The 17,425-nt window shown below is 46.1% G+C and overlaps 1 protein-coding gene across 1 annotated transcript in view; it reads right to left on the bottom strand.

Moving 5' to 3' along the window:
- The window catches only part of Ccdc149 (coiled-coil domain containing 149), a 94,786-nt gene extending 78,040 nt beyond the window's left edge, over positions 1–16,746 (bottom strand). Inside the window, exon 1 of the mRNA XM_032916013.1 lies at positions 16,325–16,746. Within this exon, the coding sequence (XP_032771904.1) occupies positions 16,325–16,372 (48 nt within the window). The 5' untranslated portion in view covers positions 16,373–16,746. The remainder of the gene's footprint in view (positions 1–16,324) is intronic.
- Between the last annotated feature and the right edge of the window lie 679 nt (positions 16,747–17,425).

The following is a 17,425-nucleotide window of genomic DNA, read 5'->3' as shown; positions in this document are numbered from 1 at the left end:
CAGGGAGAGACAAGCTCAAGGTGGGGAAGTAAACCTTGAGTATTATTGGGTCATCTGGTATACCTGCTTCCAGCCCATACCAATAGAGAAGGTGTTTTGATGCCCTCTTTAGGATAGAGTCACAACTACAGGGCTTCTAACCCCAGTGCTACTTTTTCTAGTCTATGTGTAGTTCAGGCAGGAATCTTGAGCCAAAACAAAATCCTGCTTTTTAGCCCAAGTTTTGGAGTTTAGTCCTAAGTGAGATTGGAGCTAATATGAGGAACAATATTTTTCAGAGGTCCGAAAGTGAGGATAGAGGGGCTTGAGCACAAGGCTTCTAGCACAAGCTAGATGGGTTTGATGGGAAACCATGTGATTTGAAGTGGACATCTCTGCTCCTAGTTCTTGCTGAGTAACCACAAAACAGGTACTCAGAATTCCCATTTCTTTCTCTGTAAAGTGACGCCTGCTCAGTCTAACCACCAAGGTGGTTATGGGGAGAATGCCCTTTGGGATTGTGCACCCTGACTTTGGGGAAAATACTTAGAATATAGTTAGTGCTTTTTAATAATAGATGAAGAAAAATAGGTGTAAGGAATTATTCTGTTACTATTGTGCATGATGAGATGATGACCACACTGACGGAACACATTGTGTGACTGGGGCTAAAGAGGCATCGCAGTAGTTAGGAGCACTTGCCACTTTTCTAGAGGACCCAAGTTCAATCTCCAGTATTCATATCAGGTGGCTCATGTATAACACTAGTTCCAGCGACTCTGAAATCTTCTTCTAGCCTCCACAACTGTGTGTGTGTGTGTGTGTGTGTGTGTGTGTGTGTATGCATGTGTGCCCCCAACCCCAACCCCCACACATAAACAGAAAAGAGAAAATAAAATAAGTATTTTTCAAAAACAGAAATTGTGGAACTTCACTGCAGAAGAGTCAAGCCTAAGTGGTAGATGATCTTTGGGGAAAGTTAATTCTAGTCAAGAGCAGAAGAAAGCCTGGTGACCACTCAGGGGCAGGTTGGATATAACTCTTTATAACCAAATGATTTTCCACCCACAGCCTCTGCCTGCCTTTTTCCAGCAGTATCTCTATATAGTAAAATTCCAGTATGGAAAGAATGAAGGGAAAGAAATGGGAGGAAGGAAGTGAGGTCTAGTAAACTCATAAATCCGAGAGCTTATTAAAAGGCGATTTGACTTACTGCCTCTGGGAGATCACAATCTATAGTTTGAAAGTCAGAAGCTCTGTGGGATAAAAATGGATAGAAGAAAAAGACTTAGAGGGAAAAAAACCTCAGACAATCATGTTGTTCTCATAAAAAATATGATGTCCTTATTTTGATTCAGTAGTTTTTCAATTCAAGTGTTAACGACAAACCATTCAGATTGTCATCTCTTCTGAATTTGCTCATGGTAGAGCAGGCACTAAGAGGGACCCAGTGGAGAATGAGCAATGAATCAGCCTTGTCCTCACCTGAAAAACTCCAGGCTGAAGTCAAGGCCAGAACAAGCCCAACCTCTGAGGGGAAAGTTGCCCCAGGGACAGTTAGTCAAGGGTGAATTTGCCTAATGGATGCTTTGGGATGGCAGGCAGGAAGATACCATTAGCAGTGGCACAAGACACTGATGGCTGAGCCTTGAAATTCAAATAGTGATAAAGAAGTATACAAGAGTTCTGGGCAGAATTCTGGGCCTGTGGAAAGGTCAGGTGTAGGGAACCAATCTTTACAAAGAACCAGAAGTGGTTCTGTTCGCCAGAAGTACTAGATGTGTGAAAAGAGAAACAATATAAAGTTGGTCCATTTGGTTTAGATGAAAGTAAGAACTGCCTTAAATGGCAGCAAAGTTTAGGCCAAAGTGAGAGCCAATCAGGAGTTGTGGAGACTCTCTGAGCAAGGAAAAGTCACATGCAGAATTCTTATGAGTACTTGAGCTGGCAGTCATGGCTGAGATAGAAAAAGTGGAAGAAATTTGGGTGCAGGAGGTCTGATGTCATGTCTAAAACAGTCCTGTTAGGAGGTTATTGCTAATTCTCTGTGAACAAGCACCATGCCTTTTTCCTAAGCACTAAACTTGACTTCACTCAGCAAAGCGGGAAATCAGAGTGGTTGACAGATGTATGCAAGACCAGAAGGGGGTTAATGTGGAGTGGGGCAGAATGGTGTGGGCCTATGATGAGATCCTTCTCAGGAACAATGAAGGAGGCGTGAGGCTGGAGGTTAAGAGGCTCTTAGAAGAACTAGAAGTTGCCTGGACTAGACAGAGCAGTCAGCAAGCACACTGCAAGGTCTTGAAATGCTGTAAAGGAAGAAAAAAAAGGTTACAGGCTGACCCCAGCATACATATCAAGCTGGAGCCAATTATAAAGCAAATTGGAGTGGCTAGAAAAGGGGAGTCCCCCACCCTACCCAACCACCTCCAATATTGCCTTCATCGTGGATTTACAGATGGCAGAGCAAGCAGGCACGTCAATCTGTGCCCCATCAGCATGAATTTTCAATGGCATCGCGTTGACAGCTGCAGCTGACACATCACCTCCGTTTGCAGAGGCATCCCTGATGCCCTGAGGAAGGATTTTCCTACAGCCTGGCAATGCTAAGCTCTCTATAAGGGAATGGGGCTTGAAAACACACTTTCATACGCATTTTCACTTGGTCTTCTTTTCTGAGAGGTACCAGGCAGATAGGGTCCTCCTCTTTACAAAAGTCTAGAGAAAATAATGCATCCAAGACACAAGGAGATTTACCCAAGTCTGGGGACCAACCAAGCAGCAGACCTTGAGGACTTAGATGAGCATGGCAGTGTCAAATAGGAAACCAGCCAGGATGGTGGGGATGCACCAGAGCCATTTGGACAGAGAATGGGTGGAAGGTAAACTCAGATGATGGAAAGTACACTTAAGCAAGGCTCAGGCACAGGGACAGATGGCCTCCTGCGTCTGTCTAGCCCTTGTCCCTGTCAGCCTTTGTCTCCATCAGCCATGCCTGGCAGACAAGTCATCTCCAAAGGCAGTTTCCTCTGCTCAGTTGCCAGATCACTCCACTCCATCATTCACCTCCAGAGTGAAGGCTACACTTACCACCCTGGTACCTTCTCTACTACCAGCAGGGTACTTGAAGTCTGAGTGTCCCCACCTAAAGACAGATGAGCTGAGATCTCACCGGCAAAGCCTTTGGTCTGCTAGCTCAGCACTTTCTCTGTCCCTGCTTCCTCTGCCTAGAACACCCTCCCTCCGTATTCCCACAGGACAGGTTAATACTATGAACTTGACAGGATCTAGAATCATCTGGATAACAACAGTCAGGACTGCTTAGCATAGGTTAGCCTCTGGGCATGCCTTTGAGGGATAACCTAGAGTATCTTAACTAAGGTAGAAAGACCCACCCAGAAGGAGGCCAGCACCATTCCCTGTGTTAGAGCCCCAAAATGCATAAGAAGGGAGAGCTAGCTGAACAGGGGGGTTCATGTTTCCTAACTGCAGGTACAATGTAACCAGCTGCTTCCAGCTCCAGCCTCTTTGACTTCCCCGTGTGATAGGCTCTACCCTGGAACTGTGAGTGGAAAGAGACACTTCTATCCATCCTCCCTTCCTCCCTTTTCTTTTTAAGTTCCTTTTGTCAGCGTATTTTATATAGAATCAGGAAAACAACCAAACCACCTCACATGCTGAAATTCTGCCCATCCTTCCTGCCCTAGTGGTCACCCCCGCCTAGAACCTTCTTCCTTCCTCTGCTAAATTGTCCTCTCCCCCTGCCTCCCAACAAGACACTTGTCACAATGCATATCATGGTAAGAAGCTCATCCTTGGACCTCACCAGTGGACACCCCAAGGGCATCTTTGCCACAGAAGAGGCTTTGCACCAGAGCATGCCCAATAGTGCACTGAAGGATGACCTTTACCTGTGACCCAGCCTGGCCCACTAACACTGTGGGGGGACCTCCATGCCTTTGCACCAACCATTCCCACAAAGTTTAATGGGGTGGGGGGTGGCATCCAACACTGCTGAGCTCTATGTACAACTAATCAAAGTGTGGGTCAGTAGGTGGACAGGGCCATCCACTTTTATTTTCCGTAAATGAGGATAAAATCAAACAGGTCTAAAATGGGTCAATCCTGTCAGCTTGTGTTCCTAGGTAGTGTCAGCATTCTAAAACTGTCTACTGGCTCTCTGTAAGCTCACCTGCCCTATCTCTCACGAATCTTGCAGGAGCTTGCACACATACACAGGAATGTTCCACTCTCTCTCAGGCTGCAGGCCAGTGCTGATGGAATAGCACTTCCAGGTGAGATGCATGAGGAAGGAAGAGAAGAGCTGGCTTTAAGCTCAATGATCACGATGATTTTTAAAGGGCATCTTAGTCACTGTATTATTGCTGTCAGCGACACCATGACCAAGGAAACTCTTATAAAAGAAAGCATTTAACTGGGGGCTTGCTTACAGTTTCAGAGGGTTAGTCCATCATCATCATGGCGGCATGCAGGCAGGTACTGGAATAGTAGCTGAGAACTATATCCTGACCCATAGACAGAGAAAGCAAGAAAGAGGGAGAGAGAGCAAGAGCAAGAGCAAGACAGACAGACAGACAGACACACACACACACACATACACACACACACACACACACACACACACAAGGGGTGGGGAGAAACGGGAGGAGAAAGGGAGAGGAGGGAGGGGAGGGGGAGAAGGAGAAGGAGAAAGGGGAAGGGGAAGTGAGATTTTGAAACTTCAAAGCTCTGATGACACAGTCCTCCAATAAGGCCACTCCTCTTAATCCTTTTCAAATAGTGCCAACCCCTGGTGACTAGGCATTCAAATAAATGAACCTATGGCAATTCTTATTCAAACCACCACAGGAAAGATCGACTTTTCAGCCCAGTGAGGAAAAACTGAGAAGGGCTCTGACCAAGGTGGAGGACATAAGAGCTTTACCCCAGTGAGGTCAGGGTGTAAGGAGGAGGGAGCCAGGATGTATGCAGGATCTATTTGGTTGAAGCAGCCAATTTATGAAGCTAGCACCAGAAAATGGGGAGCCCCTGAAGGTTTCCAAGTAAGAACATTAATAAAACCTGCTTCTTGTTTTGTTTTTAAAGTAGCTTAACTGGTAATTTGTATAGAATATAGATTGAAGAAGATCTAATATCCAAGCAAAATTAGAATGTCTATTGCAGTAAAATAGATAATAGAAACAGTAGATTAAATGGGTGACATGAAAAGGGGAAAATCAACCAAAGGTGTGTCGATCAGCCATTCATTACCATAACAAAATGCCTGACACGAACAACTTAAAAGAAAGAAAGGTTCTTGGTTTCAGTGTACGGTTGGCTGGGCCCATTACTTTTAAGCATGTGTCAAGGTAGAAGCATCATACAAGAGGAATATGGTACAGTGAGTGCCTCACCTCAGAGCAGCCGGAAGCAGAGGAGAAAGAAGAAAACTCTGGGGCCAGACCCTCCCTTCCAGTGCATCCCTCAAGCGGCTTACTTCCTCCAAGTGAGCCCCTCTTCCTAGTTTTCATCACTTGTCAATAACACATGAAATTATAAACCTATCCATGCACTAATTCATTCATTGATTAGGTCAGAACCTTCATGATCCTATCTCCTCCCAATGATGTCATCCACCAGCTGTGGAATCAAACTTTTGTCACCTGAATCTTGGGTAAGGGATAATTCTTATCCAAACCATTATAGTTTGTGTTCTCTGGGAATCATCTAGATCCAACATGTTGTACCATTTTGTCTGAGGTCCCCAAAATAGGAACAGACCCTCTACTAGGCCAAACACTTGCCATGAGACACCCAAAGTGGCAATTTCTTCCAAATTGAAACATTCCTTCCTGGAGAGAAGTAAGAAGCTGAGGAAAATTCACAAGGCTTGGAGAACCTCAGAAAGTCTAGAAGATCCGAGAAAGGCTCAAGATCTAAAATGCCAAGCCTTAGAGGTTCCTCTCTGCAGTTTATACGCAGTGAGCAATTGCTAAGGAAGAGGAAAGTTTTGAGTGGAGTGGCCAGCAAGATGGACAGGGAACTCAGTGGCCATGAGGTTTATAAGCTGTCATCAGGCTGGGTGGGCTTTTGGGTAAAACAGCTGATTTGAGGTCACCCACACTCCTGTAAATAGCCCCGGTAACCCCATGATATGACCAAGCTAGAGTGGAATCTTTTCTCTGGTCTATCAGCAGTGCCCTAGGTAGATAACTAGATAATTGTTCAAGTCTCCCCAGAGCATGGTCATGCAACAGGCATGTGTGATTGATGTGACTGATGGGAAAGAGGCTGTGTGTACGAAACATCATTTACTCTGGTCATTTTCATTCAGAGACTAGCCACCGTCCTCTTCCAATCTTCAGCCCATGTGTTTTCTTCAGTGTGAAACTCAGTTAATTTCTTAACATAATAGAAGTAAGAAATTGTCAAATTTAGAAGTACATATGTGAATTTCTCCGCATAGGAGAGAACATGAATCCTATTAGTTAAAAATAGCAGTTGCACTCAATCCCCCCTTCATGTGCTAATTTTAATAAACTTACTCTGAAATTAGCCTGCCACTACAAAGATAGCTGCTCGTCAGAAGCATTCCCAGGGAGCACTCTGCTCTCCTCACAAGAGTTCAAGCACTCCCAGCAAGCTGAACAATGCAGAGATCAAAATAGAGCTCGCACTCTCTCCTTACCAAGCCCTTTTGCCCCCACCTCCTGTCGTCCCCATTCCCATGATGCCCAAGCCACCCATCAAGGCCATCATTCCACTCCATCTGCCCCATCCAGCTGCTGTGACTCCTGCAGGGGTCTCCCTTTGAAATGTTTCTCAGCACCGTTGTCTTCAATGCCCACTAATTCTACATTTCCTTAGCTCTTCACTCTTTAGAGCACTGACTCGGTCATATAGTCTATACTTCCCACTATACTTCTCCACAATGGACAAGTCTGGTCCTCAGTATAAGGTTACAAACTAAAACTTTAGAGTTACTTATGCCCAAGAGGTAAAGCTTTGGGCATCCAGTAGAGAGATAAAGAACTACAGAATAATTGGGACTCGTTGTTGTAATATACAAATTACATTGGTAAATTGCTGTGTTCTGTTCAAGCGCACCGAGAAGCTGAGTCTAGAAAAGGGTATACACAGAGAGACACAGACACAAGCATGGGCACATGCGCATGCACACTCACAAGCGTGTTTATACCAAGGGTCTTCTGAAACCCTCTGTCCTAGGTCTGACTTGCTCGCACCTCTGTATTGGAGAGAAGGGAAATCAGCAAAAAGCTAAACTATCACGTGCTTGTGAACGGATAGAAAGTAAAGCTATCTCCAAGTGTGGTTACCAGTGTTTACCCCATAGAATGAGGCAGCCTGCTGTTCAGCTGTGGAAAGTTCATCTCTGAGGAGGATGAAGAGAACCTACCCCCTGAGACTCTTGATTGGGAATCCCAGCCAGCCGACTGGACAGCTCCCCCAGTCTACCCTCACAGCTGTTTACTGATGTCACCTCCATCTGCTGCTCTTTCATCTTTTACTTGGAGGCCTAGCTGATGGGACACTCTGCTTGGCCTGGGACCCTGGAGGGCAAACTGAGGGCCTCAGAGAGATTTGCCTGTTTTATTTTCTGCTGACTATTTGTAAGGTCCCGATGTGATGGTGTCCTCTTCGTTCTCTCAGCTGTCTTATTCCAGTTGAGTCTGCTAAGTGTTGCAAACTCCTGACTTAATATTTTATTGTCTACCTGTAACTTCCCTCTACCTGCTAATTGCTATTTGTTCTTTTACTTACTGTATGCGTAATGAAGTCACCCATTCAAAACCAGAGCTCTTTGGCTATCGTAGACCTTTCTCTAGACCATATAAAACAACTGAGAATAGTACTGTTGGCAGACAAGGTCAGATCAGTGGTGGCTCACCCTCCCCTGTCTCTCCCTGATTCCTGGGAGTCACTATGTTGTTTATACATCCCCACTGCCTGGCACCGTGACCTGCAGACGATTGAAGCTCTGTGACAAGTTCAATGGAAACAAACCTCTCCCAAGTACTTTTCATCACTTGGACTTTAGCTGAACAAACATTTGGTGCCCCTGTGCTCTGACTACATTGGCGCATACCCTGCTGTCTGGCCTCTGAATCCATTTGTTCTACCCGATCTACCACTGACCTACCCTGTCTACTAACTACAGTGCATGCTATCCCCACACCAAGTAGCTTCTGCCCCTCCTTGGAATGTTTCCTCTCAGAGGAACCATCTCAGGCCCATCTCTGCTCATGATAGCCTTTGCCCTCTTTAACTAAAAACAGTAGTTCTCAACCTGTAGGTCGTGATCCCTTTGGGAATCTAATGACCTTTTCATAGGGGTCACCTAAGACCATTAGAAAACATGGATATTTATATTACATTCACAGCAGAGGCAAAATTACAATTATGAAGTAGCAATGAAAATAATTTTATGGTTGGGGGTCACCACAACATGAAGAACTGTATTAAAGTGTCACAACATTAGGAAGGCTGAGCTAGAGGGAAGGGACCCAGTTCACATTCCACTTCCTCTAAGTCTGCTCCTGTGCCTAGATAATATACTATTGTGCATTGTCCTTTTATGAAATAAAAAGCAGCTAATGGGAGAAAATGCTTCAAGAGATTAGTAGGATAGGCTGTCTTCCCTTGTCACCTCCATTTCCTGTAGTCACTGCCCTGGTTCTCCCTGCACGTGTCTGTCTCATTTTAAGAGGCCAGACATTCTGCCTTTCTGTCCCAGAAAAGGGAAGTCCAGCAAAACCCAGGCAACAAAGCGATGGTGGTTTCCATTTTGAATGCCTTAGCCTCATGATGTCATAGCATAAATGGCTCCCCAGTAACTCCCTCTACCAAGACCTCCCAGAGATAAGAAAGTATATCCTGCATCAAGGGTAGGGCAGAATCCGACTGCAAAGGAGGACTTGGTCCTTAGTCTCCTAGAAGGGATGCTGAGCCCAGCTTGATGAGTGTTGGGGGAGAGGGAGTGATGCCTAGGGAAGGAACATGAATGGCTCCTTTAGATACAAACCTCTTGAGTTGAAGAACTACAAAGATACAGAGTAAGGCTGTCAATAGCAATGGCTGTCCTGAATATCCACTGCCTCCTCTTTAAAAGAAATATATTTACTGTAGTATTTTCATATAATTTGCCTAGGGAAACCCGCCTTTCTAAAGTCTGAAGTTCTATAAACTTTAATAAACTTACAGTCACCCCCAATATGACTACTCTATAATCAAGATAAAGGATACATCCATCAAACCAGAAAGTTCCCCAAAGTTCCTCTTTCACATCACTACAAAGCTCTGGTAAACCATAAGGGTTTTCTATCTCTTTACTTTTGGCTTTTCAAAGACTTCTTTATTCTTTGGTCTAATATCCATCACTGGGTGGATATTGATGCCCCAACAATCAACTGTACACACTAAACAAGTATGGGGATTTATATGTCAAAGAAACCTTAATAAAAGTGTGTTTAGAGAACATACGAAGGGCTAGAAAGCTGGATAAAGAAGTGGATAAGAGCACTTGCTGCCCACACATGAGGTCCTGATTTCAGACCCTCAGTATTCACATAGATAGGCAGCTGTTGGTGTGGTACATGCTTGTAGCCCAGCACTAATCCCAGCAAAAGTGGGGAGAAGCCAGGAAGATCTCTGTGGCTTGTTGGCTACCAGGCTAGTTCTAGGGAGAGTAAGAGCCCCTGTCTCAGGAGAATGAGGCAGATAGTAATAGAGCAGGACATTGGATATCCACTGCTGGGCTCTGTGCATGCACAAGTGTGCATGCACACACTCACACACACACACACACACACACACACACACACACTGACATAGACAAACAAACACTCATATCATACACATACACTATCAGAGACACTGACATAGACAGATACACACACACAGATATCACACATATACATACACATCATACATGCATACACTTACACATAGACATTGACATAAAGACACTGACATAGACAGACAGACAGACACTGACGTAGACAGACAGACAGACACTGACATAGACAGACACTGACATAGATAGACAGACACTGACATAGACAGACAGACAGACACTGACATAGACAGACAGACAGACACTGACATAGACAGACAGACACAGTCTGCCCCCCCCCTCTCTCTCTCTCCCCAGAAGTGACTGCCAAGGTCTATTCCTTCCAGACTTCTGCTGGCTCTGCATCCTGCTAGTTCTTTATTAGTTTGTTTGCCGTTTTCCATTCTAACAGGAGTGTTGTCATTTCTCCCCGTGGCTTCAATTTCCATTTCCCCAGTGACTGATGGTGCTGAACACCTGTGCAGGTGCTTGCCATCCCTATCTCTTCCTCAGAGTAGCATCTACTTAACTTTGCCCATTTGGAAAATTAGATAGCTTATTTTCTTATTGAGTTATAAGAATTGTTTATATATCCTGGATATGAGATATGTATTCTGCACATACTATTTCCCAATCCATGGCATGTTTTGCATTTATCAAGCAAGTCTTTCATAGGCAAATGACTTCTAATTTTGATAAAATTCAATTTATCTACCTCTTTTCTTTGATGATTTTTCTTTCCGTGTACATGGAGACTCTCATCTTTTAGTAGATCCTTCAAATACAGGTTGGGTTTATCTAGCTAATGGTTATATTTTCTTTCTATCCTTTCAGTCATATTGGTCATATGACAACACTCAAAGGAGTGGCTTGTGACCCGAAGTGAAACAAGAAACTCTCCATCCATCCCTCAGGCAAGTAAAGCCCCTGCTCTGGATACCTCCCTCTTTCCCCTTCCTATGGGCTAGGATATAAAAGTAGCAGCATCCAGGTCCAACCACCCAGTTGATGGCCATGCCCTCAATTATAGTAGAGCACGAAGATGGAGGGAGCCGGATTCACAGAGCAGAGCATAGGCCCTGGGCCACAGCACAGTAACATGGGTGCCTATCTTATTTAAAATGTTACATTTAGAGAGTAGGTAACTTGAATTTTTAACAGACACACCCTGGCTAGATGGCTCAGTGGTTAAGAGCACTGACTCTTCTTCCAGAAGAACAGGATTCAATTCCCAGCACCCACATGACAGCTCACAACTGTCTGTAACTCCAAGATCTGACACCCTCACACAGAATACATGCAGGCAAAACACCAATGTACATATGATAAAAACAAGTATATTTTTAAAAAAAAAAAAAAGATACACCCAAGATACACCCATTTTCCTTAGGAAGTGAAGTTCCTTAGATCCGAGTTTTGCATTCATCAAAGCTAAGGTCCTAGAGTTTATGCTCATTTGTCTAAATTTGCCTTCCAAGCACAAGGTTCAGTACAAGCAGGCATTAGTGTGTTTTTATCTTCACAAAACCTAAGGTACCCAAGCATGGTAGTGTAACTTTTAATCCCAACCCTCAGAAAGCAGATCAGCCTGGTTTATATACAGAGTTCCAGAATAAACTCAAAAAGAAAAAAAAAAAGTGAGCATTTTTATTGTCCTCTTAAGGGTGAGGGAAAGAAAACAAGGAGGCTCATGGGAGCTTCATGGCAGCTCTTCCTGTCTTTGCTTAGTTCCCAGTTTTATTTGGGAATTATTTTTATCCCTGTTCTCAGTCTACGGAGCCCTAGCAGGTCAATGTGCACAAATCCAGGTCTAAAACCATCAGATCACAACGTTGCTAAGCAATCCCTATTGGAAAAGAGGGTGACCTCCCAAGGGGTTTGACAGCCAGGCATAATGGCTCATGTCTATAATCCCAATGCTGACGGGAAGCAAGAGGATCACCATGAGCTCAAGGGAGGAAGAAAAGAAGACAGGAAGACAGACAGGCAGACAGACAGGAAGATAGACAGACTGAAGACGGAGGGGGGGTGGGGGGGACAGAGGGGAGGAGAAGAGAGACAGAGACAGAGAGAAGAAATTAAAGGTGTTCATAGTGTCCGAGGCTTTTATGGGACACTAGACAAGTGTCTTCACTTCCTTTCTGGACTTGAACTTGAGAATATAGAAGGCTAACTGAATCTAGAAAAAAGCAGGCTCGAATATGGGGAGGCGGGTAATCCTTGGTGTGCCAAATCCAACAGTGCAAAAAATCACGCCCAATCAGAGCGACTGGGCATGTTAGGTAGGGCTGACCATAACACTACCATACACCAAGTGTGGCAAACCAACTCTCTCATAGTCCTGGAGGATAGAAAGCCAAACCAAAGTGTCAACAGATCTGTTCATTGGAAGCGAAGTTCCATTTTTGCCTTGACTAGATTCCAGGGGCAGCTGACAAGCCTTGGTGTTCCTTCACTTGATGCTAACTCCAAATTCTGCTTCGGTCACTAGTTGGCCATCTTTCTCCTGTGTCTTCAAGAGTCCAAGCAGTCAGAACACATCTTGACTTTCCTACATTTCTAAGGACCCTACTTTAGAATAAAGTCACACTAAAGTCACACTATATAGGGATAGAGTAAACATACACTCTGGGCACACAGTTTAATTCATAGCATCAGTTGATAAAATTACTTCTGAGTCTTAGCCATTTTAACACTCAGGGTTTTGATCATTTGCACCAAGCAAGAGGTAGAGCCATGGCTTGTGTTTAAGCATCTGAATATCTTCAGAGTCTAAGTCAACACTAAAACTAAACACTGGGTCTTCAGATCAGCTAACCACGTTCCTGAACTCTACACTGGCTTTGAGTTTTTCAAAACCAAAGCACTGTGGCTTGGAGCTGAGACAGAGGGTTAAGTGCCTGCCTCACAACCACTGTATATAACATGCCCAAATGAACCAATTTCAGTCAGTGATTAGGCTAAGAGATGACTGTCAACTTGACTGCGTTGAGAATTACTGAGAGGGTTTGCAGGAATACTGCTGTGGGCATATCTGTTTAGGCATTTCCAGGGAAGAATAATGGAAGGGAGAAAACTCACCCCGAATCTGGGCAGAACCATGCCATACCAGGGGCGCTGGACTAATGAATGGGAAAAGGAGGAGAAAACCAGCAAGAGAGCTGAATTCACCACTCTGTTTCGCCATGTCTTCCTCGACCCAATGGTCTGAACCATCTGAAAGCATGAGCCAGAATAAACCCTTCCTCCTTTAAGTTATCTTTGTCTCACTAGCCACAGAGACAGAAAAGTAATTAACACAAGTCACGGATTGTGTGTGTGGCTGCTTTCGTGGTTTCTCTACAACTGAACACTCACCTCGTGTGGCAACGAGAGGCCATTTGCACATCCCCAGACATTGAATGTCCAGCTTTGAGCATCGGCCATGAATCTTTCACACGTAGAGTGTCTATAGCAGGGCTGTCACCCCCGGTTACCCTAGAGATGAGGAAACGGCCCGATCTCTATAGGCTCACTTTAAATGAAAACCATGTCCGAACCAGTGGAGAAAACCAACTGAAAGACAGCAGGGCTCCAGGCAGGAAGGGAAATGGTGGCCTAGGTGGGACTGAAATCCAAACCTCTGCAGAAAGAGATGGTACTCCTTTACAAAGCTCATTTGGCCCTGGTCCAAGTTGCTTCCTCTAGCTCCTCAAAACACTTGGCAATGCCGCTAGCCATGGTTCACTGCGTTTAAGCTGACTAGCTACCAGGCCCAGTGCACACACAGAGAACCCTACTACCTAAAAACGTGGATAGGTACTTCTGAGCAGCTGGAATTTCAAGAAAGGCAGACTAGGGGTCGAATCTCTCAGCACACACTTCTCAGCACTTTCCAGCAGTAGGTGGATTTGTTCCCCGTGGCTGATGTGACAAATGGACACCAGCTAAGGCTTAAAAACAGAACCAAAACTGCATTCTCCTGGTCAGGGAAAGCAGAATTCCCAGTGGGCACGCGACAGCTTGTGCTGCACTACTCTAGTCTCTGGTAGTTTTCATAAGTTTTTTTCTCTGTGTGTCTGTCTCCCTATAACCTTCCCTGTGTCTCTGTCTCAAGCCTTTCTCTCCCTTCTGTGAAGAGACGCTAGACATTAGATTAAGTGCCCACCCTAAATGTAAGATGGTCTCATTGCAAGATTCTCCACCTCACAATCTGTACAAAGACCCTACCTCCAAGTAAAAACACATGAACAGTTATGAAGAGCCAAAACGCAGTCATATCTGTGGGCATTTGAGGAGCAGAATTCCATTCGCTGCAATACATTGAAGACCCAGAAACTTGCCCTTTTATGAGCGTCCAGAATAACTCTGCTCTTCAGGCCTCGTTTTGAGAAAGCTGAGCCATTTGCCTCTGATACAAAGGTGGACTAAACATGGCCCCCTGCCTAGGAAGGCATGCCGTTTATGAGAGCTGCAGATAGATCACACAAAGCACTGCCCAGACAGACCAGGACTCAAGTCGTGCTTCCTCCACTTTCAAGCCGTGAGGCTTAGAAGTACTTCCTTGCCCCGCCTGAGCCCCGACCCCCATCCTGCTTGAGAAGTGATTCCTATATAAATGAATGAGGCTCAACAGCTGAGGAAACCATGGTTTTCTGTACAGTAACTGACATGAAGGGCGCAGTCAAGAGACAGGCATGAGTACCAAAGGCAGAAAGCAAATTCTGCTCATGCTCACACGGTAGGGGTCTTTCATATACATCTACGAAACAACAAATTCCATTCTTTTTATAGCACGTAGCCCGTGATAGCTAGGAATGTATACAAAATTATGAACTTAAGACATAAAAATTGTATGTATTTTTATAGTACGATTGCATGGCTCTTGTACGTTATAATATCAACAAGTCTTTGGATGGATGGGACAACTTTTAAAAGACCCATTTTAGGATCTGTGGGCTTATTTAGCAAACATTTATTAATTACTTCTGTGTAGGGAGCTCAAAGTATAGGCTTTGGAGAGCCAATTAAAAAGCCCAGGCTGGCTAGGATACCGCTCCCATGCAACGTGGGCAGTCCGAGAAAACACCTGCCCTGGGAGACACCCTGGAGGGACACCTGGTACAATTCAGCTCTGATTACAGTCCTTTCCTCAAGACGTTTCTTATTGTTTATTGAGTGACTTTCTTCCCAGACTACACCAGTAAACTTCCTGTGTGTTTTGAAGGCAGGACGTGTGAAGTGTCTTCAGAATCGGTGACCACTGAATTCTAAGCACAGAACAGTGTAAGTAACTTCTTGTTTACTGTCTATTCGTTTAGGGGGAGACAGGGTCTTATGCAGAGCTTAGAACTCACTGTGTAGCAGAAGACAGCCTTGGACTCCTGATCCTCCTGCCTCTACCTCTACCGAGTGCTGGGATCACAGGTGTGCATCCCCGTGGCGAGCTAATGTGCTTGATTGGTAATAACCAATCCCAACACAGATCTACTGGAACAAGAATATTGTACCTTCCATGTCAGAACCCAGTACTGGACTTCCACGGAGACCCCGCCCCCATCATCTTTTCCTACTGTGGATGATTCTGGATGGGCCCAGACATGAGATTCCCAGTGGATCTATTCCTTGACATAAAGCTGTATTACAGATAAGACAGCCTGACAGAGAAGGTGGAGCTGGTCATGGGCAGAGATACAGGGATCATCCTTTCCGGTGCTAGACCAACGCTTAAAGGAACTAAACTAAGTGGCCCTAAGTGGTGGAGTTCATTGCTCTACACACACTGGGTGTTAAGTGGCTAGATAACTGGAGGAACCATCCACACAGCTGAGGGAGGTGAATGGGAGCTTGCTAGGGGAAGAAAGACATCACCATCGCTCTCACCTGGAAAACAAACTCTGGGTGAATTCGGGGGTCGGGGGGGCGGCGGTGACCTAAGAGTCTGAAAGCTCCCTTCTGGTCCAGTCGATGGGGAGGGCGTGGTGTTGTCATTATCCACAGGTCAAATCACCTCTGTACCTGTGTCACTTTCCTTGGAGAAATGAATGGCTTCACTACCTCACACACACACTGTAGGTGCAGGAAACGAGCTGAGTGAATGGACGCCAAACTCCTTCACCCAAACCGCTGCTCCAAGTCATATCACCTGCCCAGTTGTTACCCAAGGGCCCGGATGGTCCCTCAGGCGTCACCTTTTCAGCACCAGGAATCGTCCAATCGCCTGCTTCCAAAACAGTGGTGACTAGGCAGGCAGGTGGGGCTTGGCTCTTTCCCCTCCCGGATCCCAGGGCTTCTCAGTCTCACCAATCCTAGGCCAAACACTGGCGAGCGAAAGGCCCCTCCCCAAAGCCTGGCACCAGATGGTGCGGGAGATCGCGGCGCCCCCGCAGGCCTGAAAGTGCGGGATGGACCGTGCACCTGCAGGTCCTGCTGCGGCCACCTGCTACCCGGCCTCGCGGGGCTTGGGAACCCGCTGCAGCCGCTCCGGAGGCCGACCCGGAGCCCCGGCCTCACCTCGCTCACCAGCCCCTGCCAGTCGCTCTCGGTCCGATCGCCGTCCATGTCCCCTCCGGCTTGCGCGAACAGGCTGCACGGACGCCTCCCTTCTCCTCCTCCGGCTCTTGTCGCCGCCGCCGCCACCCCGACCCCGCGCAGCCCAGAGAGGGCCGGGCACCTCCGAGCCTTCGCGCCGCCGCCTCCCGCGACCGCCCGCGCCGCTGCCTCCACGTCAGCCTCCGCGGAGGAAAGGGAGGAGGAGCCGGGCCCCAACCACTGCCCTACAGTGACTCGGGGCAGGCGCCAGCCGCGACACCCTGGGGACCCCAGGCCACCAGCTGTGTCTCCTAGAGAAGGGAGCCTGCTTGTGAGCCTTCACACAACCCCAGACTCTAGCATTCCCAGGCCTACGGTGAGGGAGGGAGGCTGGCGAACAGGTGGGTGTCACCCCCACACTGAGAAGCCAAACTCCCCTAACCAGCCATCCCCTGTCAGGTCAGGACCCTACCTTTGGAATTGAAGCTCCACCAAGGAAGGGCCTCTCTTTTCCCTGAGTAAGCATTGGAACAACCTTGGCAGGCAGTAGATGCTCTACACATTTTGGTTGAGCATATGAATGAAACCCTCCACGTTGTACACTTACTCTGATTTTTAAAGTGACCAACATTTCTTTTTAAGTATCTGATGTCATAATAGAACGCAAGTACAAAACTAGGAAATAAAACTTTAGATTCTGAATAGGGCCAAAAAGCTTGATGGTGGGACTGAAGATTGTGCTATTCAGGGTTCTAGGTGGAAAGACTGTAAGAGAGAGATAGTGGATGACTTCAAGGAAACATTTTGCAAGCACAGCAGGGCTCCTATGGACTCTCAAAACCCATACAAGCCCAAGTCAGACACAAAACTCCCAGCACTGAGTAGAGACATGGCCGCAATGTCCTACCCCTCACCAAGAAGTTATTTGCAGTCAATAGCTCCTGGGAGAGGGAAAATCAGTTTTCTTAAGCATTTCAAACACCCTGTAAGGCAGGCCCCATGTTCCGTCATAGTCAGCCAAGAGGATAGAACACCATGATTTTTTTTTAATGCTTTTGTTTGTTGATTGGTTTTTAAGAGAGA

This window comes from Rattus rattus, chromosome 11 (genome assembly GCF_011064425.1).
Source record: "Rattus rattus isolate New Zealand chromosome 11, Rrattus_CSIRO_v1, whole genome shotgun sequence".
Classification (NCBI taxonomy): domain Eukaryota; kingdom Metazoa; phylum Chordata; class Mammalia; order Rodentia; family Muridae; genus Rattus; species Rattus rattus.
The sequence above is the reverse complement of the archived record's forward strand: the minus strand, read 5'-3'. Positions and strand labels throughout refer to the sequence as shown.